This window comes from Podarcis liolepis (genome assembly GCF_965112155.1).
Source record: "Podarcis liolepis genome assembly, chromosome: 18".
Lineage (NCBI taxonomy): Eukaryota > Metazoa > Chordata > Lepidosauria > Squamata > Lacertidae > Podarcis > Podarcis liolepis.
Genome location: NC_139572.1, coordinates 1,934,064 through 1,958,397, shown reverse-complemented (window position 1 = coordinate 1,958,397; position 24,334 = coordinate 1,934,064). Strand labels below are relative to the sequence as shown.

The 24,334-nt window shown below is 51.1% G+C and overlaps 1 protein-coding gene and 1 long non-coding RNA gene across 7 annotated transcripts in view; one reads left to right on the top strand and one right to left on the bottom strand.

The window, feature by feature from the left end:
- The first annotated feature begins 200 nt into the window (after positions 1-200).
- The window catches only part of NFIC (nuclear factor I C), a 107,080-nt gene continuing 82,946 nt past the window's right edge, over positions 201-24,334 (top strand). For 3 of the 6 annotated variants that reach the window (XR_014521003.1, XM_083483930.1, XM_083483927.1), the window contains exon 1: positions 8,201-8,427. Coding sequence is in view for 5 of the 6 variants with exons in the window: in XM_083483930.1 (XP_083340056.1) it covers positions 8,398-8,427 (30 nt within the window). In the remaining variant the exon portion in view is untranslated. Of the gene's footprint in view, positions 1,566-8,200; positions 8,428-23,102; positions 23,133-24,334 lie in introns of those variants that run through there. The other 3 variants (XM_083483929.1, XM_083483931.1, XM_083483928.1) reach the window with 3 other exon arrangements.
- Positions 6,264-7,955, bottom strand: LOC310697609. Its single transcript, XR_014521095.1, has 2 exons — positions 7,892-7,955; positions 6,264-6,944 (listed from the first exon to the last, which is right to left on the bottom strand). It is a non-coding gene; the product is annotated as an uncharacterized lncRNA (long non-coding RNA).

Sequence of the window (24,334 nt, the reverse complement as noted above, 5' to 3'; positions counted from 1 at the left end):
CCTTTGAATAGATAGGAAGAAACTGCAGTGAAGTGCTTTGTGGGGACAAATCACAAAAGTCACAAAAGCGATTGTGCTGATTTTGGTAGTGGGCTGCATGTGCAGCATATCTGCTGGAGGGGCAACCCCCCAAACTATATATAAATTCCTGCAACACTTTAATTGGGAGGGGGCTAAGAGAGTGGGACCCTAAGCTAGAGCTTGTTTAGTTTATTATACGTCAATCCGGCCTTATCAAACCTTCTTGGTCCACCTTTGGGAGCTAGAGGAAGAAATAGGGAGGGGGGGTAACTCGAGGGAGATTCTCTCAATTGCCATCTCCCTCTCTCGCATCCTGGCGCTGCCAGACTCCTCAAAGCACCCCCCCCTAGCCACGCGAGAAAGGGGCGGAGCCAGGGGCGGAGCCTAGCAGCCCAGGCAGGGAGGAGGGAGAGCGCGCGCGCAAGAGAGAGAGAGAGGGAGGTCGGTCATGGGTGCCGCCGCCGCCGCCGTTGCTGGAGCCCTGCTCACCCAGGGAGGGAGCGGGTAGATGTGAGGGTTCCCTTGCCAGCCTGCCAGCCAGCCAGCTACCCATCCAGTCCCCCCGCCCTCCTCACTCTCTCCGGATTTTCTTTGCAAAAAGCGAAAGGGACCTTGCCGATGCTGCGCCTGCTATTTTATTTCCCAACCCTGCCCCCAAATCTTGTTTTGATAAAAACACGAGGTTTGAACCAGGAAGCTAGCTAGCTATATATATAATCATAAGCAACAAAAAGAGAGAGCTTCTGATTCCTTTATTATTATTATTATTATCATCATCATCATTATTATTATTAGCAGTAGTCTTTTTAAATCTCCGCGCCCCCAGTGTGGCGTCCCATGAAAAGTGAGGTCTCTCTCTCCTTTCTCTCCCCCCCCCCGCGCAAGACATTATTTTTTTACTGCTGCCCCGTCTCATCCGCTTCCACCGCGCTCCCCCCTTTATTAAGAACCCCCTCTGTGTGACTCTCTAGAGTTAACAACCACCAAGTCCTCAGCACCCCCCCTCCCCTGTCTTCACAACCCAGGAAGGATTTTGGTGTGTGTATGTCCCCCACCCCCGGCGATGTGACCTAGCAACTAAATAACCCCCGGATTATTATTTTTTAAAAAATTATTTTACCAAAGAGAGAGAGAGAAAGAGAGTGAGGAGGGGGGCGAGAAACCATCACCTCCCCTACTTCACTGCCATCTAGGAAGGGCCACGGCGCAGCGGGGTTCTCCTGCGCTGGGACCTTAAAAGATGCTGTCGACCCAGCCACGGAAGGCGCCTGGACAGAACTGACCCGACGCTGAAGGGAACGAAGATCTGGCCCCGCTTTTCGGGTTGTTGTTGCTATTATTTTTCCTCTCTCTCCGGGGAGGAGGGGAGGTGGTTCCCTTTCCCTTCGCCCTCCGCAAATTAAAAACAACAACAACGACAACAACTTGGTGGGACCTTAAAAATAAATAAATAAGCCCCTTCTCTCTCTGCCGCCGGCCGCCACCTTAGTTTCCTGTTGGCATTCAGCCGCTCTGCCGCCCTGGTCAATTTCGCTTGGGTGATGGTAAGTTTTTCGCGTCAGTTTCCAAATCCTTTTTTTAAAAATAGTAATAATAATATCCCCCCCCACACACACACCGATTTCCTTGGTGGGGTGTGGCGGAGGAGCGGGTGGGTGGGCAGGATAAGTTGATGGAGGTGGGGTTTGGGGGGGGGAGAGAGAGAAAGTCCGAGGCAGGTGGGCTTGGGGGGGGATAGGGTCTGGCGGTGGGGGGGAGGGGAGAGCCTTGTTAGAATAAAAACAGAAAGGATCTTGGCACGACCAGGGTGGTTGGAAAAAGACCCGGGGGGGTGGCGGCATTACTCTGAGTGTTCGGGGATGCCCCGTTCCGGAAAGAGCGCGCCCCTATTCGCAAAGCCCCCGTCGCGTTTTGCCGTAGTGCCTTGCCTAGATGAAGACCACCCCCCACCCCTCCTTGGTGCAAAGTGTCAGAGTTTAATGGGGGGGGGACTGGTGCGCAGAGGTGGAGAATGCAAAGCGCTATAAAGTCTGCGGAGTCTCCTACCTCTCCAAACCCGGTGCGCTTTTACGCATGGAATTGGGGAGGGGGGGAGAATGCGTAAGAATCTGCGATGGAGGAGGAGGAGGAGGGGAGAGAGACGGGGGAGTGTGTGTGGCAACCATCTCTCTCCCCCCCTCCCTTCCCTCCCCCCCCACCCTCTCTCTTTCTCTTGGCAGCTAGCTCAGCAAACGGCAGATGTAGCGGAAAATGGCCGCTCTGGCGAAGGGGGCGGAGGAGGAAGGGAAGGGATCTGAACTTGAACATGACGCCTAGCGGAGAGCAGGAGAGACCCGGAGAGAGGGAGAGGGAGACGCCGGGGCTTCTCTGGGCGCCGCTAACTGCTGCCTTTGGCCCCGATCCAGCTCTCGAGCTGAAGAGGGGCCCCCTCCCTTTCCCCTCCAACCTTGGAAAGATCTCCCACTCTCCAACGCCCTCCCCTTTCTCTCTCCATTCTGCGCGTAAAAATTAACTGTCTCTCTCTCTCTCTCTCTGGCTAAGTGAGCTGGGCCCTGCGGCAGACTCGGCGAAGGCCGCTTCGTCAGCAGTAAGATCTTGAGCTCTGCGGAGCCCAAGGTGGACGGGAGAGGGAGAAAGGCGCGCGCACGCGTGTGCACACACACAGACAGACACACACACCGGCTGGGCTGCAGCCTTTGCAGCAGCAGACCCGCTCCGCCCGCCCCGCACGGGAAAAGGAGAGAAAAATAAATTCTTCCTCGCTCTAACCTTTACCCTCCTCCGTCCATTTTCCTCCGCACACCCAACTCCAAGCCGGGTTCAGTTCTAAAAATAGATCTCTTTTAAGTGCGGCGATCTATCCTTGGGAAGCCAAGTCGCAGAGAGTTCAAAGGGGATTTTTCCTCGCCTCTCCCCTCCCCTCCCCTCCCCACTCCGCGCCGCCTGGTAATTCCGCAGGGAGCCTTCGATCGAAGAGAACGATCGCTCGATTAATCGATGGCGATCCGTTTCTGTATCCCCGCGCGTCCCGCGCCTTCCTAGGATGAGCTCCGGGCTCCCCAGCCGACCCTCTCGCGCGTTTACTCTAAAGTAAAGCTCTGTGGAACTCAACGGGACTCACAGTCCCATAGGTAAAAGCGTGCCACCGCCGGCGGACACTTCGTACGAGTCTCCAGCTGTTTCGCTCAGGAACAAAAGCTCCATTGCTGTCCTTGGGAGCTTACACCCGAGTAAACACGTGCTAGACGGATTTGCCCTGCAGGGCCGCTGCCAACTTTAAGGTGGCTTTGCTCAATATTAAGCCGGCGGGCTGCTCAGAAGTCGGCGGTCCTGCACCTATCTACCTGGAAGTAAGCCCCACGGGGCTTACTCATGAGTAGGCACTATAGGGTTCCTTTGTAGGGCCTACTCCTCCCAGGCTAAAGTTCCAAACCAGCGGGGCTTCCTCGCGAGTAAACCTGCCTTTTGTCCCGAGTCAGGAAGTTTTTAAACGGGATGAGCAACGGTCTTGTAGAAGCTTGGAGGAATATATATATATATTTATATCCTCATTCGCTTACCTGGAAACCTCATGGAACTGAACGGGGCTTGCTTCTGAGCAGACACGCTTAGGATCGGGGCGGCGGGGGGGGGGGGAAGAGAGAACGCCGTGAAGTTTGCGAAGGGGAAAAGTGACGCAGTTGGTCCGAATGCTTTCCTCCCGTCGCCCCCTCTTCCAATCGCACCTCACCCCCCCAAAAAAAACTCATCCCAAATTCTTTGACTTTGAAGGAAATCTGGAATTTTACGTGGCTGTTCCCGACAGCCGAATAATAATAATAATAATAATAATAATAATAATCCCCGCGCGCCGTGACTTGGCTAAGCGGTGAAACTCGTGTGTCAACTCCCAAACTTTTAAGAATCCGGATTGCGTGTAACACCCTCCCCCCCCCAAAAAAAATCGGAGTAAGAGAGAAGTGAAACGGGAGGGGGAGCAGAAGAAGGATGGAGGCTCCCATTAGTGATATAGACTTGGCTTTTGGAGTGGGGGCTAAACGCCAGCTGACGCCAAAAAAATAAAATACTTCGTCGTTTGCATTGGGGAGCAATAATAATTGTAGGAGCTTATAGCGGGAGGATGTAGAAAAATGTTGGAATGAACGTATGAATCACAGCCCTCTCCTTCCAAAGCAAACACACCACTCGAAGAAACATTCCAGACAAACCACCCACCTCAATTAATAGATATAGCGAATTATCGGCATGTTTGATCGTTCACGTAAACAGTGGTTGTCTGAATGCAAGTCTGCATCTCAGTCAATGGCCCGTGAGGTGATAGGTCTCTGGCTGGGGCCCCTACCTCTACAAGACTGGAAAGCGGGGCGCCTCGTACAGCTGAAGATCGCCCATGCCCCAAAATAAAATAACATAAATCCCTGCAGATAGAAATCTAGTTCCACAGGGACAGCCCTGTCTGTCAGTTTGGCGGAGCCAGAGGCCTTGCAGCGGCCGGAGGCAGTGATTTCCTAGTTTCCCTCTTCCCCTTACCTTCCCCCGACCGCAGAATTATGGCTAAATTCTTACTGAAAGGCTACTCATTCTTTCATATATGGCAGTCCTGTCAACAGAGTCGAAAGTCCAGCCCTGCGGATAAAACACCAACAACTTGATATTTCAGGGCTATACGTCCCTTTTCATAATGACAGAGAGAACTGTTTAAATTAACCAGGAATATTTTTTTAACGCTTCTTCCGCGCAGCTATTCAATTGCGCCATTAGAAAGTTCCCCGCTCCTCCAGCAAGCCGCTAGTCCTCATTGTGACCTCATTTTACGCTTCCTATTCATCCTCCTCCTTATTTTGCGCCGGTTTCAGAAGTAAACAGGAGCGGTATCAATACCTCCGGGCGGATCCTTAACTTCCCAGGAGAGGCAGCGAACTCGCCACGCTTTTGGGAGTTCCCAAACCCCAGCCTTCCTTCCGAAGCCGACCTCAAGTCAGAAATCATGCGCCCTTTTCATGCGTAAAAGAGAGCCGGGTTATGGTTCCATTTCTACAGAAACTCACACCCCTTTTTTAAAAAAAAAAATAAAAACCCTTCCCCTTTCGCCCTTCTTTTTATTTTATTCTGCTTCAACTGCCGGCCATGTCCGGAACAAGAGCTTTGTGGTTCCGAGAAAGTTTGGGAGCCGAGTTAATTTTTCTTCTCCAAACGCCTGGCAGAAAGGGAGCTGGGCCGCGTTTTCTCTTTTCGGGGGATCGGGGAAGGAAATACCAACCTCTATCCAGCCCTCCTCCGGGGTTTTTTGAGGTGGTTTTTGTTGTGTTGTGTTTTTTGACACACACCCCCCCCCCCTTTGCAAATAAGGAGGTGAAGTTGGCCAAGGAAACTTATAGGTCTTGTGAAATCTGCAAGTGGCGAAGGGGAAAGCAGATGATGGGAGGTGTGGGGTTATGTCAATCGCAGCTCTTTCGGGGATTGCGCCCTGGGTGTGTGTTGTGTTGTGTTGTGTTGTGTGTGTGTATGTGTGTGTGTGTTGGTTTCGGACACACAGACTCTCTCTCTCTCTCTCTCTCTCTCTCTCTCACACACACACACACAGAGAGAGAGAGAGAGAGAGAGAGTACCACCTTGACCCTGCGACCCCGGGTGCCCTGCAGCGTGCATGGCCCTGGCACCGAAATTTGTGGGTACCTTGCCCCATCATGGGGAATTTTGTGGGCGCTCGGGGGTACCCAGAAGGTTAGCTCTTGCGCTGTGGTGAGCATTCCTAGCCGGTCTCTGAGAAATCTCCCTTTGGGATGTTCTCGACCCTTTGCAGACAGAACTCCCTCTCCAAAAGAATAGGGGGTCTCCTTGCTTGTTAATTTTTTTGTAGGGGGGGTGTCTCCCCTTGTCGTTTGACTCGCTCGCTTGCTCGGCCGCTTTGCAGCATCTGCTAAAAGTGGTTTTCCGGGGAGCGAATCATTTCACTTTCTGTTGGGGTTGGGTCTGGACAGATCTCCAAAATCCAAAATCCCTAATTACACGGCCTGCCCCCCCCCCAATCCACCAACAAGGCAATTCTGTGGGTGCCTACTCGGAAGTAAAGCCCCATTGAATTCAATGGGGGAGGGCTTACTCTCAAGCATATAAGCAGCTGAAGGCCCCATTGAACTTAATGCATTCCTGAGCAGTTGGCCTGAAGGGCAGCGATCCTGCGCACATCTTCCTTACCTGGAAGTAAGGCCGGCGAGACTTCGGCGCAAACATGCCCCGCGTTATGTTGAGAAACATCCTGGTTTGATTGTTACTGTTACCAGAATCAACAGCCTGCTGTTACATTAGCTTACCAAAACAAGATTTTTGTTGACGCTGCGGCGGGGGCAGAAGGGAATAGAAGTTAGGAGAGGGTTGTGACTTCTTTGCCGAGAGCTAAAGACTGGGCTCGGGGCGCTGGAGGAGAGAAAAACTACTTTTAAGTTTGGAATTCCCTCCTCTTCAGATGATAGGTGTTTGTATACAAGCGCCCTTTCAGGAGGGAAGGCAATTGTGCGTTGCTCCGTCCTGACTTAGGAGACGTTGGGTACGCGCGCGCGTTTCGCTTCGCAAGGTGCGTGCGGAAGGTCGGTGGCAATAATGGGATTTTTTAAAAGGCGAGAGGGAGGGCGAGAGTGCTCCAGAATAAGAAGAGGCTTCGCTTATTCCTCTCGAATCCCATTTTCCTCGCGAAAGGTGCGCGCGAGTGGGTAGCTCCTGAGCTGAAAGCCTTGGAGACGCGATTCCTGCAGCGCGTCGTTCCCCTGTTCCGGCGATTCTAGAGGACTGCTGAGTCCAGCCAAGTTCTACTCGGAAGTAGAGCCTCTCAAAGGAATGCGGAGGTCCTCTTCTCTCGGTTGGAGTAACGGCGGGCACGCCTCACGCACCCCTTTCTCGGAGGAGTTGATTCTGATTTCTAAACTCTCCAAAAAAAAAACCCCAAACACTCGGAGAAACAGCTGAGTTTATTTTTGGGGAGTTTAGCTGTAAGGATCTATGCAAATCCAGATGATTTTTAAAAAGCAAACACCTTTCTGTCACTCCAAAATTTGCTCTTTTATTTCAAATCCCCTCCCAGAGGGATAATATGGGAGTTTTCTCCACCGCCCCGAAATGGATATTTGGCTGATATTATTATTATTATTATTATTATTATTATTATTATTATTATTATTATTATTATTATTGTCATCAACATCATCATCTCAGGCCTGTTTGCTTCACACCTTATAAAAATTCCCAAGTCTGCATCTCAGCTTTTTCTTTAAAGTAGTTTTTTTTTGGGGGGGGGGGTAAACTCCATCTCTTCCCCTCCGTTCTTCCCTTCCCTAGGATGTTAGTACAGCATTTATGGATTATTATTTTTTAAAAAATCATATTATTTTTAGCCCCCTCCCTGGTTGTGAACCTATCCCCCCCTTTTAAAAGCCCATAAATAAATTTTTTTTTTTAAAAAAAAGTGGACCTTTCCTCTTTTCCCGGAGACGTTGCCGGAGTCGCATACGATCTCCTTTCATTATATATATTTTTAAATCGCCTGCGTAAAGGCGCGATCTTTGGGCACGTCTCCTCGCGAGGAGGAAGGCACCCCCACCCTCCAGCCCCGGAGTTCGACACGACCTTTGCTCCTAGCTAAAACGTGGGTTCGGGATCGCAGCCTTCGGGTCAGTGGCGTAGCGTGGGGGGTGCAGGGGGGCCCGGCCGCACCGGGCGCAACACCTGGGGGTTAGGAGGCGCAAATCCACGGGTTAGGGGGCGCAAATTACTTGCCTTGCCCCGGGTGCTGACAACCCACGCTACGCCACTGCTTCGGGGTGCTTTCGTGCCGGCAGCTGTGATCCCCTACTTACCCACCTACCTTCCTACCTACCTATTATTATCGCTGTGAATTACCATCCCAGCTTTCCACCTTTTCTCCAAAAGCGACGCGTTAACTTTTTACCAAAGCGCATTGCATGCACGCGCCCTGTGCGCGCTACGCGTAGGGTTGGATAGGATTGCAGCCACCCTTCCTACTTTATTTATTTTTTTAAAAGTTGGATTTATATATATATATAATGCTTCTCTTTCGGAGGCGTGCTTTCCTCTCTCTCCCCCCCCCACGCTCTCTCTGGTCCCACCCCCTCCCCTCGGACACCCTCCCCCTCGCCGTCTCCTCCCCTCCCCCCCCCCGCACCGATCCATCGCCGGGAAAGAGAGAGTGAGAGTGGATGTTGGAGAGAGGGAGAGGGAGAGTGTGAGAGGGGAAAACTGTTCCAGCCTCCGAAATGACTCAGTAACTTTTACGCTTGGAGCTGCTTTCTCAAACCTCTCTCTTCTCCCCCCCCCCTAAAAAAAACAACCCTCCTCAACGGTTTACTCGGCGACAGCTTGGAGATGTATTCTTCACCTCTCTGCCTCGCCCAGGTAATTAAGGCCTCTTTCCTCTCCCCCCCCCCTTTTACCAGAGATCTCCTTTCCACCCCCTCTCCTTCCTTCCTTCCTTTTTGCATTGCTAATTTGTATCATTTTTTGCGGGGGGGGGGAATTGAAATCTGTTTCCTCTTCGCAGCTCGGTTCCTTTCACCCACCGTCTCCCCCTCTCAAAAATCCTTTCTCTCCACCCCAACCCCCGGAAAAAAAAGAGTTTTGTCCATTGCAGAAAATGCGTGGCGGGGCTGCGGGCTTGTGGCGCGCGCGCGCGCGGGGGGGGGGGGGTGGCTGGAGAGAGAGAGAAAGCGGTCTGTGCAATCGTCCGCCTCTGAGTCAGTTGAGCTTTGCAAAAGGCGCCCGATCTCTTGTCAAACACTCCCCCCCCCTTTCCCCACTTTGCAGGTCGATTTCAATAAGTTTCTATTTCCATCCTACCCTCCTAAACCACCACTCCCCCCCCCCGGAAAAAACCACCCTCCTTCCCTCCTGGTTGTTGTGTTTTGAGCCGAACTGCTAGCTTTTAGCAATGCACGAGTCTGGATCAGTATGAGATGTGGGGAGCAGGACACCCCCCCCCTAATCTCTACTCCATAGGCAGCGTGGGCTGGTGGGCTGGTGACCGCAAGAACACCCTCTTTTTCCACACTTGGGTGTGGAGTGGGTGGCTAGGGTTGGTGTGGGAGAGGAGAGGCTTAATATCCACTGTTTCCCCAACTATGCACCGAGTTCCGATAAGTTGGCAAAGAGAGAGGGGTGTATGTGTGTCTGAGAGAGCGCATTTTTGCAAGAATGCCGAGCGCATGAGTCCCAGTGTGCCGGAGTTTCCAAGGCTATTCCATGCCAGCGTGCGTAGGGGTTGATTCAGTGTGCGCGCCGTGGGCTTGTAAGTATCGGTGAGCCTTCGAGTGCCCCAGAGGTCTCGAAATCCACCCCAGTGCGCCGGAGCGAGTGTGCAAATGCGCCATGCGCTGCTGCCATAGGCCCCCCCCCTGCATGGAAAGATGTGAACCTGCACACATGGAAGTGAGAACGCTCGTGTGTGCCAGGTGAGGCGGCGTGCAACAGCTCGGGCGTGCGAGTGTGCAAATGCGCCATGCGCTGCTGCCATAGGCCCCACATTCCTCCCTCCATAGAAGGATGTGCACAGGAACCTGGGCACATGGAAGTGAGAATGCTTAAGTGTGCCAGACTAGAGAGACATGGCGTGCAAGAGCACGGCAGTCTGGCGCACGTGTCGCCCAGACGATAGTGTCCACGCAGGGCCCTCGTGCAAAGGCTGCGCTTCGTGAAAGCGTGCAAGCGTGTGGGAAACAGCTGATTGCGAGCGAGGGGTGTGTGCTTGTTTGTGTGTGTGTGTGTGTGGCTTCCTGTGCCTACCCCCCACATGCCTGTGGCACCGATCTGCAACGACACTGTTGCAGCACGAGGCATGAAATATTCACATGCCATGCTGTATATTTCATGGGGAAAGTCGCTGGTCGGGTTTTCCTGGCGTCATCAGAGCAAGCACAGTTTTTTACATTCCTGTTAATTTTTTTGGGGGGGGTCCCTTTGCTTAGTTGTGAACACATTTCGGTGTCCCCACAAACCTGTCTTCCTGCGGTGCCCTCGTTGTGTTGCCAGTCACGGGATATTGTGTGTTCTTCCTCGGCAGTTTGTATTCCCTCTGTGTGTGTCAAAATCCACTGTGGGTTGCAGGTCTCTCTTTGCAAAGGACACAGCGTTCGCCTTCCCTCAACGTGGCCTGCTATAAAGTCTTTTTCCCGCATGCGAGTCTTCCTTAGCGGCGAAGCGTTGCCTTATAGTGCCCGGGGCCTGATATTATTGCGGGCTCCTTCCGACTTTTGCAGCGTAATTCTCTGCTTTCACGTCCTCTCCAGCGGGGCAGCCTCCACTCCCTCCCTCCCTGATCGATTCTTGATATTTTATTTTAATTATTGAACACCCGGCCTCTCATGTAACGACTTCCTTGCTGCAAACTGAGGGTGATTCTTCTGATAAGAAACTCCTAAACAAAGTGGCGTCTCGCAAGATCCTTGGCATGCTTTTCTATCAAGGGCATGGATTTTATTTTATTTCTAAGTGCATTTGTTGTGTGTGGGAGGGGGGAACAAACTGATAGCAAACTCAAGGATTTTTTTCTGCAGCGGGGAGAATTTGAAATTAGGCCGCCCCAAAAACATAGAGAGGCGTTTAGAACAGACAAGGCCCGTGTTGATACAAGCCAGCCTGAACTTTTGATAGTAGATGTGCAAAGATGTGGCCCAGCCAAGTCAAAATTTGGCCCAGTTTCAATATTCTGTTATCAGAATTCTGGACTCCCTCTTTTTTTAAAAAAAACCCTGCTTTTGAAAGCTTTGAGACTTAAATCTTCCCATTGCTTATAAATCCTTTTTGCTAGTTTTTTTTAAAAAAAACAACCTGGTGTTCAAAGTCCCGTCCCTGAGATCGAATAAAATGCCTGGCTTTCCGAGTTTCAGAATAGAAAAAGTGAAAAATCTTAACTTAAATCTTCACCTTGGATCAAACACATGTGATCCTCTGTAAAATATCAGCCAGTAGTTTCAAAACCTTGCTCTGTGATACAGTTGCAGTCATGCTTCAACAAAGTGGGGTTCGTTCAGAGTTGGGGTTTTTTAAGGGTTTTCTTCGTTCAAAACACCTATCCGTGTGCGAAGCTGCTCGCCGCAACCCTGTACGATGTATTGCTCTCACCGGGGGAATGGGACAGGTAATTTTGCACCAGATGTGGTTTGGTACATAGGACACGGGTGGTGGGTTAAACCACAGAGCCTAGGACTTGCCGATCGGAAGGTCGGCGGTTTGAATCCCCGCAATGACGGGGTGAGCTCCCGTTGTTCGGTCCCTGCTCCTGCCAACCTATCAATTCGAAAGCACACCAGTGCAAGTAGATAAACAGGTAGCGCTCCGGCGGGAAGGTAAACGGCGTTTCCATGCGCTGATCTGGTTCGCCAGAAGCAGCTTAGTCCTGCTGGCCACACGACCCGGAAGCTGTACGCCGGCTCCCTCGGCCAATAAAGCGAGATGAGCACCGCAACCCCAGAGTCAGCCACGACTGGACCTAATGGTCAGGGGTCCCTTTACCCTTTACCTATCATGACGGATAACAGGGGCAGAGTTGGCTGCCCTGAGCAAAAGAGGGTACCCGTTGCCTGTCTGCACGAGTCTCTGCTCTAGATTGGCTCCTCTTATTTTTAATCCAGGCAAAAATCAGCTCACTGTTATCAGATGGTTAGGAAACAGCGAACCAAGCAGAACATTTTTTAAAAAATGAATGTAAACGCCTTAAAGTCCCATATAACATGGAATGATGTGGGGGCCATATTTGCAACGGAGGAATATTTACGTTTTTCAAGTTTGAAATGCGGAGATGCGCTGTGGATCACTTTCAGTTTCAACCGCGGGGGGGGGGGGGAGGTGTGCGGTGTGGAGCCCAGGAGCCAATCGCCAAATAAAATATTTGAGGGGGTCAGTTCCCCCCAAAGTTGACCATAGCTGTCAACGTTCCCCTTTTTTAAGGGAAATTCCCTTATTCCAAATAGGATTGCTCGCAAGAAAAGGGAAAAGTTCACAGCTATGCAATTTCCCAGTGCAGTGGTACCTTGGGTTAAGTACTTAATTCGTTCTGGAGGTCCGTTCTTAACCTGAAACTGTTCTTAACCTGAAGCACCACTTTAGCTAATGGGGCCTCCTGCTGCTGCCGCACCGCCGGAGCGTGATTTCTGTTCTCATCCTGAAGCAAAGTTCTTAACCTGAGGTACTATTTCTGGGTTAGCGGAGTCTGTAACCTGAAGCGTCTGTAACCTGAGGTATCACGGTAGTGATGTATGGAAGTGAGAGCTGGACCATCAAGAAGGCTGATCACCGAAGAATGGATGCTTTTGATTTGTGGTGCTGGAGGAGACTCTTGAGGGTCCCATGGACTGCAAGGAGATCAAACCTCTCCATTCGGAAGGAAATCAGCCCTGAGTGCTCACTGTAAGGACAGATCCTGAAGCTGTGCAACAGCACAGTGTTTTGTGTTGTGTAGGCTCCTGTGATGTAAGTCATGGGCCCCGTTTATTTCTTTGACATCTGATGGGAGGGCGCCACCACCGAGAAGGCCCTCTGCCTGGTTCCCTGCAACCTCGCTTCTTGCAGGGAGGGAACCGCCAGAAGGCCCTCAGGAGATGGACCCAGGTGTCCGGGATGGAGACGCTCCTTCAGGTCTATTGGGCTATTTAGGGCTTTCAAGGTCAGCACCAACATTTTGAATTGTGCTTGGAAACATCCCAGGAACCAATGTAGGTCTTTCAGGACCGGTGTTATGTGGTCTCGGTGGCCACTCCCAGTCCCCAGTCTGGCTGCCGCTTTCTGGATTAGTTGCAGTTTCGGGGTCACCATCAAAGGGACCCCCACATAGAGCACATTGTGGTAGTTAAGACCTATACAGCTTAAGCCCAGGCTATATGAAGAACTGTATTCTCCCGTACGAACCTGCCCTGGCTCTGAGATGTTTGGGCGTTCCCTTCTCTCGGTCCTGCCAACCTCACAGGCTCGCTTGGTTGGGGGTGCAAGACGGGGCCTTCTCTGTGGTGGCTCCTCCGAAACAACTTTGGAACTCGCCGAGAGAAACCAGGCCAGCTCCCTCCTGGTTTTCCTCCCTCCGGCAAGCGAAGGCTTTCCTATTCCAACAGGTGCCGTTTTGAAAGGAAAGGGCTTTCAATAGTGCTGCCGTGCTTCTATTCTATGCATTTTAATAGATACTGTTTTAATTTTATTAGGGTTTAATGAATGACGGCCTTTTATAGGAGTGTAGTGTTTCTGCATTTTTATCTATGGCTGTTCTAACCTCCCTGAGTCCTGATCTGGGGGCTGGAGGGGGAAGGCAGGATATAAATAAAATGATGATGATGGTATTCATGTAATTAAAATAGTAAAAATAAAAGTATTCCATGATGGTCAACGAATGAGGGCACCTATTCTGAAGCCCATTGGAAGTTTAGGTTCGGTTCGGGTGATCTCTGTGTTTCGTGCAGGAAGAGGGAGAGAGGGCCTCTGAGCGGGTACAGAGCGCATTGGCTATGCCTCTCAAAATGAATGCTGCTTTTAAAATCCCATTTTTCTAGGGAAACTCTTCTAAGACAGTGTTTATCTTAACAGCTGAATTTTTTTGAAGTACGTGCATTTTTGGATGTAGAGAGAGAGAGAGAGAGAGAGAGAGAGAGAGAGAGAGAGAGCAACTCAATTTGGAGGCAATTTAAGGAATTCACCCACCTCTGAGCATACCCAGAGTGCCGCCTCCCCCTCCCACACAACAGCCCAATAATTCCCAACTCACGGTAACCAGGTCACAGGTATCCCTGAAGGAGCGTCTCCACCCCGGACACCGGGGTCCATCTCCCGAGGGCCTTCAGGGGGTTCCCTCCCTGCGAGAAGTGAGGTGGCAGGAAACCCGGCAGAGGGCCTTCTCGGTGGTGGCGCCCTCCCATCAGATGTCAAGGAAACAAACAACTATCTGACTTTTAGAAGACATCCGAAGGCAGCCCTGTTTAGGGAAGTTTTTAATGCTTCGTGTTTTTAATATTCTGTAGGGAGCCACCCAGAGTGGTTGGGGAAACCCGGCCAAATGGGTGGGGTATAAATAAACTATTATTATTATTATTATTATTATTATTATTATTATTATTATTATTATTTTGCCCCTTTCTCTCTTTCCATCCCCGCCCCCCAAGACACAACTTCCAACTGAGCGATTTTAAACCCTTGGCAAGGAGTTTGCGCAGAGAGATTTCTTGGGACGGGGACGTCTTCTCGCCTTCGGGAACGTCTGCCTTGCTTGCAAAGCCACAGCATCCAGGCCCAAAAATAGCCCTGGCACACTCGGTGCCACTCCTAGCCAGGACGACGCACTGACCTGCTTGATTTGAGTCCAGGCCCTTGATGGCAAATTCTCTCTCTCCCCCCCCCCCCAGCTGTCTCTCAGCACCTTGGGACTTTCCCTCGCTCTCGTCTGGGCTCAGCCACCTCCTCCTCCCTCGATGCCGCTTTTAGAAACCTAGGTCATGATTTTGCATTTCTTCTTCTTCCTGGCTTCCCCGACCTTCTGGTCTCCAAGTTTGTTTGCTTGTTTACTCCCAGGGAAAAACAACAACCTAGAGACACGCATCCCCTCCAACGTTTCTCCCCTGAAAAGAGGGACGTCCTATTCCATCCCCTCCAACGTTTCTCCCCTGGAAAGAGGGGCGTCCTATTCCATCCCCTCCAACGTTTCTCCTGTGAAAATAGGGACGTCCTATTCCATCCCCTCCAACGTTTCTCCCCTGAAAATAGGGACGTCCTATTCCATCCCCTCCAACGTTTCTCCCCTGAAAATAGGGACGTCCTATTCCATCCCCTCCAACGTTTCTCCCGTGAAAATAGGGACGTCCTCTTCCATCCCCTCCAATGTTTCTCCCCTGAAATAGGGACGTCCTATTCCATCCCCTCCAATGTTTCTCCCCTGAAAATAGGGACGTTCTATTCCACCCCCTCCAAAGTTTCTCCCCTGAAAAGAGGGATGTCCTATTCCATCCCCTCCAACGTTTCTCCCGTGAAAATAGGGACATCCTATTCCATCCCCTCCAACGTTTCTCCCCTGAAAATAGGGACGTCCTCTTCCATCCCCTCCAACGTTTCTCCCCTGAAAATAGGGACATCCTATTCCATCCCCTCCAACGTTTCTCCCCTGAAAATAGGGACGTCCTATTCCATCCCCTCCAATGTTTCTCCCCTTGAAATAGGGACGTCCTAAGGAAAAGCTTGACCTTTGGAGATCAAATCGGAAACCGGGACATCTTCTGTGAATCCTGGGCTGTCCCTGAAGGATCTGCCTATTGCTTCTGCATGAATTTCTGTTCTGAGCGGGCCTCCCGATCTCAAGATCAGAGACTCATGCAGAGACATGGTGGGCTTACCCAATTCAAATCTCGGAGTACAAATGTTGGAGTCTGTGCGTTTGTATCGAAATCTACTAGCTCCGACCCTCTTGCTGTTCTTCGATTCTAGCTAGGTTTTCCCAATTCCGTGTGCTTTTCTAAAATAAAAATAAAAACAATGAGCTGAGTTTGACCAAACTGCGGGAGGCAGTGGAAGACAGGAGGGCCTGGCGTGCTGTGGTCCAGGGGGTCACGAAGAGGCGGACACGACTAAACAACAACATAACCAGAGTTCATTGAACGACAGGAAATGGAGGCGAATATTCGTTTCCCCTTTTCCCCCTTCGCTTTGCCCAATTTTGCTCTGTTTCCCCTCTCCATCCTTCCTAAAGGTAAAGGGACCATTAGGTCCAGTCGTGGCCGACTCTGGGGTTGCAGCGCTCATCTCGCTTTATTGGCCAAGGGAGCCGGCATCCAGCTTCCAGGTCATGTGGCCAGCAGGACTAAGCCGCTTCTGGCGAACCAGAGCAGCGCACGGAAACGCCGTTTACCTTCCCGCTGGAGTGGTACCTATTTATCTACTTGCACCTTGATGTGCTTTCGAACTGCTAGGTGGGCAGGAGCTGTGACCGAGCAACGGGAGCTCACCCCGTCATTGCGGGGTTCGAACCGCCGACCTTCTGATCGGCAAGTCCTAGGCTCTGTGGTTTAACCCACAGCGCCACCCACGTCCCCTCCATCCTCCCTAGTAAGGGGTATTCAAGGTCAAGAGCAGGGCAGGCCGCTTTGAAGATCCAACCCCTCCCTTTCCTTTCCTAGTGAAAGTTGCGTCCAGGGCATCTGGTCAGCAGACGGGGAAGTCAGAACGAACGCAGTCCAAGCGGGAAGGAGCGAGGGAGGGAGAGCAAAGAGAGAAGGAGGAAGGGTATTTCCAAAGAAAGGGCCCAGTGTTTTCTTTGAACAATGCTCAGCAACTAGACTGGGGGAGGCTGTAAGAAAAAAAAGTTGTGCAATCTTATCTCTGCCCTTCTCCTCTCTGCGCACACTCCCTCCCTCTCCATGCTTTGCAATCCCGCCCCGCAACTCCCGGGCCAAGTCAAGGATGCAATTATTTTTTATTTTCCTTTCGGCATGTGACGCTCTCCGAACAAATTGGGACGGCGAGAGGGAAGGGCCGAGGCAGCTCCAGAGGAAGAGGGGGGAAACGCGCCTTCAAAATCCAGAGGGGGTCTCTCCAGGTCATCCAGCCTGACCCTCTTCAGGGGAGCAGAGAATTTGGAAATTACAGAGGGCTGTGGAGATCTTGGGATGTGGGTGGCGCAATGGGTTAAACCACAGAGCCTAGAACTTGCCGATCAGAAGGTCGGCAGTTCAAATCCCCGCAATGACGGGGTGAGCTCCCATTGCTAAGTCCCTGCTCCTGCCCACCTAGCAGTTCGAAAGCACCTCAAAGTGCAAGTAGATCAATAGGTACCACTTTGGCGGCAAGGTAAACGGCGTTTCCTTGCACTGCTCTGGTTCGCCAGAAGCGGCTTAGTCCTGCTGGCCACATGACCTGGAAGCTGTACGCCGCCTCCCTCGGCCAGTAAAGCGAGATGAGCGCCGTAACCCCAGAGTCGGCCACAACTGGACCTAATGGTCAACGGTCAGCGGTGGAGATCTCACTGTGCCATTGCGGAACGGCTCTTGCTGACGTTCCCCCAAAATCTAGTCCCCCCCTGTAACTTAAGACTTGGTTTTCTGCTGTGGTTTTGTCAGCGGGACTCCCGGAAGCTTCCTTTTGTCAGGTTGTCGGTTCCATCAAGTTCAGTCCTGTCTGCACGGTTTGGCAGCAGCTCTCCCGGGTTTCAGGCAAGGAATCTCTCCCAGGATGCTGTTGGAGGTTGAAGCCAGATGCTCTGCACCTTCCACTACAGATAAAGTAAGATTAATAATAACAACAATTAACAAGACTAATAATTTATTATTTACACCCCGCCCATCTGGCTGGGTTTCCCCAGCCATTCTCGGCAGCTCCCAACAGAATATTAAAAACATGACGAAACATCCAACATTAAAAACTTCCCTAAACAGGGCTGCCTTCAGATGTCTTCTTAAAGTCAGTTGTTTATTTCCTTGACATCTGATGGGAGGGCGCCACCACCGAGAAGGCCCTCTGCCTGGGTACCTGCAACCTCGGTTCTCGCAGGGAGGGAACCGCCAGAAGGCCCTCGGAGCTGGATCTCAGTGTCTGGGCAGAATGATGGGGGTGGAGACGCTCCTTCAGGTATACTGGGCCAAGGCTGTTAATAATAATAATAATAATAATAATAATAATAATAATAATAATAATATTTATAACCTGCCCATCTGGCTGGGTTTCCCCAGCCACTTTGGGTGGCTTCCAACAAAACACTAAACTACAATAACCTATTAAACATGAACAGGGCTGCCTTTAGATGTCTTCTAAAAGTTTCGTAGTTATTTTTCTCTTCGATATCTGGTGGGAGGGCGTTCCACAGAGCGGGCGCCACCACCGAGAAGGCCCTCTGCCTTCTTTCCTGCAACCTCACTTCTTGCAGGGAGGGAACCGCCAGAAGGCCCTCGGAGCTGGACCTCAGTGTCCGGGCTGAACGATGGGGGTGGAGACGCTCCTTCAGAGACACTGGGCCGAGGCTGTGCAGGTGGAATGCAGCTATCCTGGCTAGTATAGCCTTATCTTCCTCTTTGTCTAATCCCCTTTAAGGCTTTCAGAATCGGTGGCTGTTACTTCGTGACTTCGTGACCCCCTGGACCAGAGCACGCCAGGCCCTCCTGTCTTCCACTGCCTCCCGCAGTTTGGTCAGACTCATGCTGGTCTCTTCGAGAACACTGTTCCACCATCTCGTCCTCCGTCGTCCCCTTCTCCTTGTGCCCTCCATCTTTCCCAACATCAGGGTCTTTTCCAGGGAGTCTTCTCTTCTCCTGAGGTGGCCAAAGTCTTGGGGCCTCAGCTTCAGGATCTGTCCTTCCAGTGAGCACTCAGGGCTGATTTCCCTAAGAATGGAGAGGTTGGATCTTCTTGCAGTCCATGGGACTCTTAAGAGTCTCCTCCAGCACCAGAATTCAAAAGCATCCATTCTTCGGTGATCAGCCTTCTTTATGGTCCAGCTCTCACTTCCATACATCACTGCTGGGAAAACCATAGCTTAATTGTCCAGTAGCACCTTAGAGACCAACTAAGTTCGTTCTTGGTATAAGCTTTCCTTTGTATCTGAAGAAGTGTGCATGCACACGAAAGCTTATACCAAGAACAAACTTAGTTGGTCTCTAAGGTGCTATTGGACAATTTTATTTTATTTTATATATATATATTGAAAATTATTATTAATTTTGAAGGAGAAGAGAAGGGGCTTCAGAGAGTGGTTTTCTGGAATACCTCCCTCTTTCCGTTAAACTTTTTTTGCGGCCGCATTTCACAGCGAGTAGAGATGCTCTGCAGTTTGCTAAACTGCTCCGTGAAGCTCCTCTCTGCTATCTCTTAAGCAGAATCCTTGCCTCCCATTTTGCTTGCTCGCTCACCTGCCCTCCTGTTTGTTGTTGGCCACGTAGGAGTTGACGTGGCCCCCTACTGGCCGAAAAACTGAACTTCAGCGTGACGACAGACTTACATTTCAATGGCTATAGGAAGAAAGTATGGAGACGCTAAAGTCCTGAGAATATTTGGTTAAAATGAATGGGGAAAGCTAGATAGTTGTTCACGTGTGTGTGTGTGTGTGTGTGTGTGTTTTAAATCAGTGGTGGCTAGTCCAATAGGGCAAATGGGGCACTGCCTCAGTTGTGTTTTGTAGGTCAAAACCAGGAATTGGGGTCTGGAAAGTGGTAGCCAGGTCATTGCAGCCAGGATTGTTGTTACGTGCTCAGACTATGTTGGAGTCATAGAATTGTAGAGTTGGAAGGGACCCAGAGGATATCTAGTCCAACCCCCTGAAATGTAGCTGACCTGTACGGGATTCGAATCTGCAACCATGGCATTATCAGCACCAAGCTTTAGCCAGCTGGCCGGCAAGCTACCTGGCTGCTGAATTCTGCACCAAATGCAGCTGATAACATTGCAACCAGGGTCTTTTTTTCCAGCCGGAACTCAGTTCCGACACCTCTCAGGATGCCCTTCTAAGAGAACGAGGGAGGCGTTCGTGGTGAGTCCCGGAACCTCTTTTTCTGGAAAGAATTAGCACTGATGATAACATTGCTGGGGGGAATTTGCCGCTAGAGAAATTCACGGAGGAGGAGAAAAAGGCTATTGAAAGCCACTCGCCCCAGTGACTCTGTTCTCTCCCAGTGATTTTGCGTTGCGGTTGCTGCAAATCGCAGGAGATGGTTTACTCAGCCAGGGTGTGCTGGTCCCGAGGGTTAACCGTGCAGTGAGGTCCGAGTCCAGTCAGAGGTCGAGGGTGCGGTATGGAGGCTGTCCGTCAAAGCTGAAGCTGGGTCCAAGGCAGGGAGTCGGGAGAGGTCAGGAACTCTGACTGAAGAGCAGGACAGGGTGAAGGCAGGAACAGGCTACCAACAATGTTGCTCCCGCAACTTGGGGCTAGATGGCTTTTATCTGCCCCGAGGCATAGGGCGGCCCCGGTCCACAGGTGACTCGCCTCTCTTGCCCTTGAGGCGAGCACTCCTCCTGCGGGAACTTGGTTCCCTCCGCCTCTCTGCCCTGAGCCTCTGCAGCCCAGGAGAGGCTGGAGGGTTCCCGGACCCAGAGGCAACCTCAGTTTCCTCTGACGGGGCTGAGAGTGGAGCACCTGCAGGCAATGGGTCCTCCATCACCTCAGGAGCCAGAGCAGACTCACCTGAGGACCCAGCACAGGTGAGGACCCTTCAGGCTCAGGCCTCAGCTGGTTCTGGAGGCGGGGACTCCTGTGCAGGCTGGGATGCCTCAGGTTCAGCCTCCGAGTCTGAATCCCAGGCCATCACATGAGATGTCCCTGAAGGAAGTCAGGGCAAGACGAGGGACCTGAGCGTGCAGGCCGAAAGAAATTGAAAGAACCATCTCGAGACGGTCTAATCTCTTTAGCAGGTCTGGGTTCTTATTTTTGAGAGGGAGTGGGGAGACAGAGAGAGAGCTCTGACCTCATGGCTATAGATAGCCAACGTGTAGAAAGAGCTTTGCAGAAGTCCAGCTCCCTCCCTTTCCACCCGGATGCTTGTAGGAGGGAGTCACTGGACTGTGAGTGACGGCGCAGGGCGCCCACTCATGGGACGCAGCGTCAGAAACCTGGAATGGGAGGCGATAGACAAATAGGAGAAGAATGGAAGGGGTTGGAGGCAGCTGTGCCAAATGATGGCCACAAGAATTGTTGTTAACGGGAAAATCCGAGGGCTCCCTTGGACAAAAACAAAGACACCAACCAGGATTACTTGGAGCAAAACAGCAGCCTGTAGGCTTGGCCTTTATTGATCTGTTGCAACAGGGTGCTCCCCTCACTTGCAGGAGAGAGGAGGGACCCAGAAAAATGGTGTGCAAGGCCTTATAAAGACTTTTGAAATTGCCCCCCTGTAGATCAAGACCACCCCCAGAAACATCATACATCCATCACAGAAGGGGTGTAAGCTAAGACCACCCCTCAGATACATCGCACCTACATCACAGAAAAGGCGGTCTAAAACAGAAAATTTGAACGTTGTTTTTCTCCTGTCGTTGTTTATCTCCAGTCTGGCAGGTTACTTGATTGGATTTCCTGGGGAGCCTGGCCAGTCCTTTGTAATTATAAATACTTAGTTCCTGGGCCAGGTCACAGGCTCACACCCTATTCAAACACAGACATACCCTTAAGACAGGATTTGTGAAGGAAAAGACAATGGGGAGGCTTTTCCACTTTGACCTTACAGAGAAAAGATTTGGTCAGTTTAGGAATCAAATGGAGAGGTTTGATCTTCTTGCAGTCCATGGGACTCTCAAGAGCCTCCTCCAGCACCAGAATTCAAAAGCATCCATTCTTCGGCCATCAGCCTTCTTGATGGTCCAGCTCTCACTTCCATACATCACTACTAGGAAAACCATGGCTTGAACTATACGGACCTTTGTTGGCAAGGTGATGTCTCTGCTTTTTAAGATGCTGTCTAGGTTTGTCATTGCTTTTCTCCCAAGAACCAAGCGTCTTTTAATTTCGGGACTGCTGTCACCATCTGCAGTGATCATGGAGCCCAAGAAAGCAATGGAGGCAGTGAGAGATTTTACTTTTTTGGGAAGGACTAGACCATGTGAAAAATGAACGGAATATTTCAGCTGCAGTTCATTCATTTTCAGCTTTGTATTCTTGTTATTAAAAAAAGCACCTAGGCATTCCGTTGCTGCACCCGTAACTTAGGTTCAAGGTGCCATTTAGCTCCTAGTTTTCATATCTCAGTTTCTAAGACTATCTCGGCCTCGGCCCAGTACACCTGAAAGAGCGTCTCCACCCCCATTGTCCAGCCCGGACACCGGGGTCCAGCTCCAAGGGCCTTCTGGCGGTTCCCTCCCTGCCAGAAGTGAGGTTACAGGGAACCAGGCAGAGGGCCTTCTCGGTGGTGGCGCCCTCCCATCAGATGTCAAGGAGATAAACAACTATCTGACTTTTAGAAGACATCTGAAGGCAGCCCTGATTAGGGAAGTTTTTAATGTTTGATGTTTTAAAACTTTGTTGGAAGCCACCCAGAGTAGCTTGGGAGACCCAGCCAGATGGGTGGGGTATAAATAATAAATTATTATTATTATTATTATTATTAATTATTACAGTGGTACCTCGGGTTACAGACGCTTCAGGTTACAGACTCCACTAACCCGGAAATATTACCTCGGGTTAAGAACTTTGCTTCAGGATGAGAACAGAAATCGTGCGGCGGCGGCAGGAGGCCCCATTAGCCAAAGTGATGCTTCAGGTTAAGAACAGTTTCAGGTTAAGAATGGACCTCCGGAACGAATTAAGTTCTTAACCCGAGGTACCACTGTATTTTCGATTTATATCCCCCCCTTTTTTATTTCCCCTTCTCCCTCCGCTGTCTATTTGTCAGTTCTTGCTCGTATACTTTCTGATAACCTTAAAATTAAGTTCTTAACCCGAGGTACCACTGTATAAGAATATTTAGAAAGCACAATGAGGTGATTTGGAAGCCAAAAATATTATTATTATTGTTGTTGTTGTTGTTGTTCAAGGCATCCCAGGGTGCCACGCTGGTTGAAAACCACTGCTTTTGGGCACCTTGGTGAGGACAAGACGCTAGCTAGCTCCGCCGGTAGGGCATGAGACTCTTAACCTCCAGGTCGTGGGTTCAAGTCTCGCGTCGGGGAAAAGAGTGGGTTGGGCTAGATGACCCTTGGGGGTCCCTTCCACTTCGATGATTCTATGCTTCTATAACTAGGCTCCTCCTAGCTTCTTTCCCCCAATTGCAACAGCCCCAAGCTGCATCTCAACCCTGAGTCTCTCCTCCTTTCCCTTCTCTCTCTCTTTCTCTCCTTCCTTCCTTCCCCCCCACTGCCAATTTCCTTAGCTCCCTCTCATGCCGTGGGGGCAGGCGGACGTGCCCTTTTCAACTCCCGGAGACCTTTGCGGGGGGCCCTGGCGATCCCGTCGCGCCGTGCCAGCCAAACTCTTGCGTACATCGTCGCTTCCTTGGCAGAAAAGGACGGCAAGCTATTTTTAAATCCAGGAGCGAGAGAGAGAGAGAGAGAGAGAGAGAGAGGCGTTCATCTCCTCCCAGCCTGGGGTGTTTTCTACTTTTTAGATTCCGCCTTCTTGGGGGTCCCAGCTGGAGGGGGCCATTGGGTGACAGATGAACCCTTCGCGGGTGAGTAGGAGCCACTGAGGAGGGTGGGGAGATTTCAGCCAGAACACAGAGATCCATTATTATTATTTTTCCCCGCCCAGAACAAGGAAGTTGTGTTTCCTGATAGATTCCGCCCCCTCTCTGATTTGCTGGCCTGCCTGTGACTCTGATCTTGCCGACAATTTTCCCTCTGCAATCTCTTCTGAGATATTTCCCTTCCCGCTTTGACTGCCCCACCCCTCCTCAACCCTAGGAAAAGTTTGCAAACTGCAGCTTTAGGGAAGAAATTCCCAATATTTTAAAACTCCTCGTGCGCCCCATAGGCTGAACTTCGGCACCTGTCTCTAGCGCCGCGACGGTGGTCCTTTCTGAGCACGTGCAGAGTGATTTTTCCTTTCTGCCGAGTCACACAGGCAGTTTCAACGCTTGTAGGCAGTGATATCTGATCCTGGCTGTCTCTGTGTGTGTGTGTCATCTGTCATGTGTCTGTGTATGGCTGGGTCTGGGAGATACTTGATTTTGCATTTTAAACAGGAAGACAGCGGCACCTTGGTTCTCAAACTTAATCCGTTCTGGACGTCCGTTCCAAAACCAAAGCGTTCCAAAACCAAGGCGTGCTGCTTTCCCATAGAAAGTCATGCAAAGCAGATTAATCCATTCCAGGCTTTTAAAAACAACTCCTAAAACAGCAATTTGACATGAACCGCTTCTGGCGCAATGGAACACCGTGACGGAAACCAGCGCGCACGGAAATGCCATTTACATTCCTGCCAGAGTGGTACCGATTTATCTACTTGCACTGGCATGCTTTCAAACTGCTAGGTTGGCAGGAGCAGGGACCGAGCAATGGGAGCTCACCCCGTCGCTGGAATCGAACCGCTGACCTTCTGATCGGCAAGCCCAAGAGGCTCAGTGGTTTAGACGCGCCACCCACATCCCTCCTAGCAGTTCGAAAGCACACCAGTGCAAATAGATAAATAGGTACTGCTGCGGTGGGAAGGTAAACGGCGTTTCTGTGCGCTCTGGTTTCCGTCATGCGCCAGAAGCGGTTCAGTCCTGACGGCCACATGACCCGGGAAGGTGTCTGCGGACAAACGTCGGATCCCTCGGCCTGAAGGAGAGATGAGCGCCGCAACCCCATAGTCGCCTTTGACTGGACTCAACCGTCCAGGGGTCCTTTACCTTTTAAATACCCGGCTATAGAAGCTGTGCGATATTGCTGA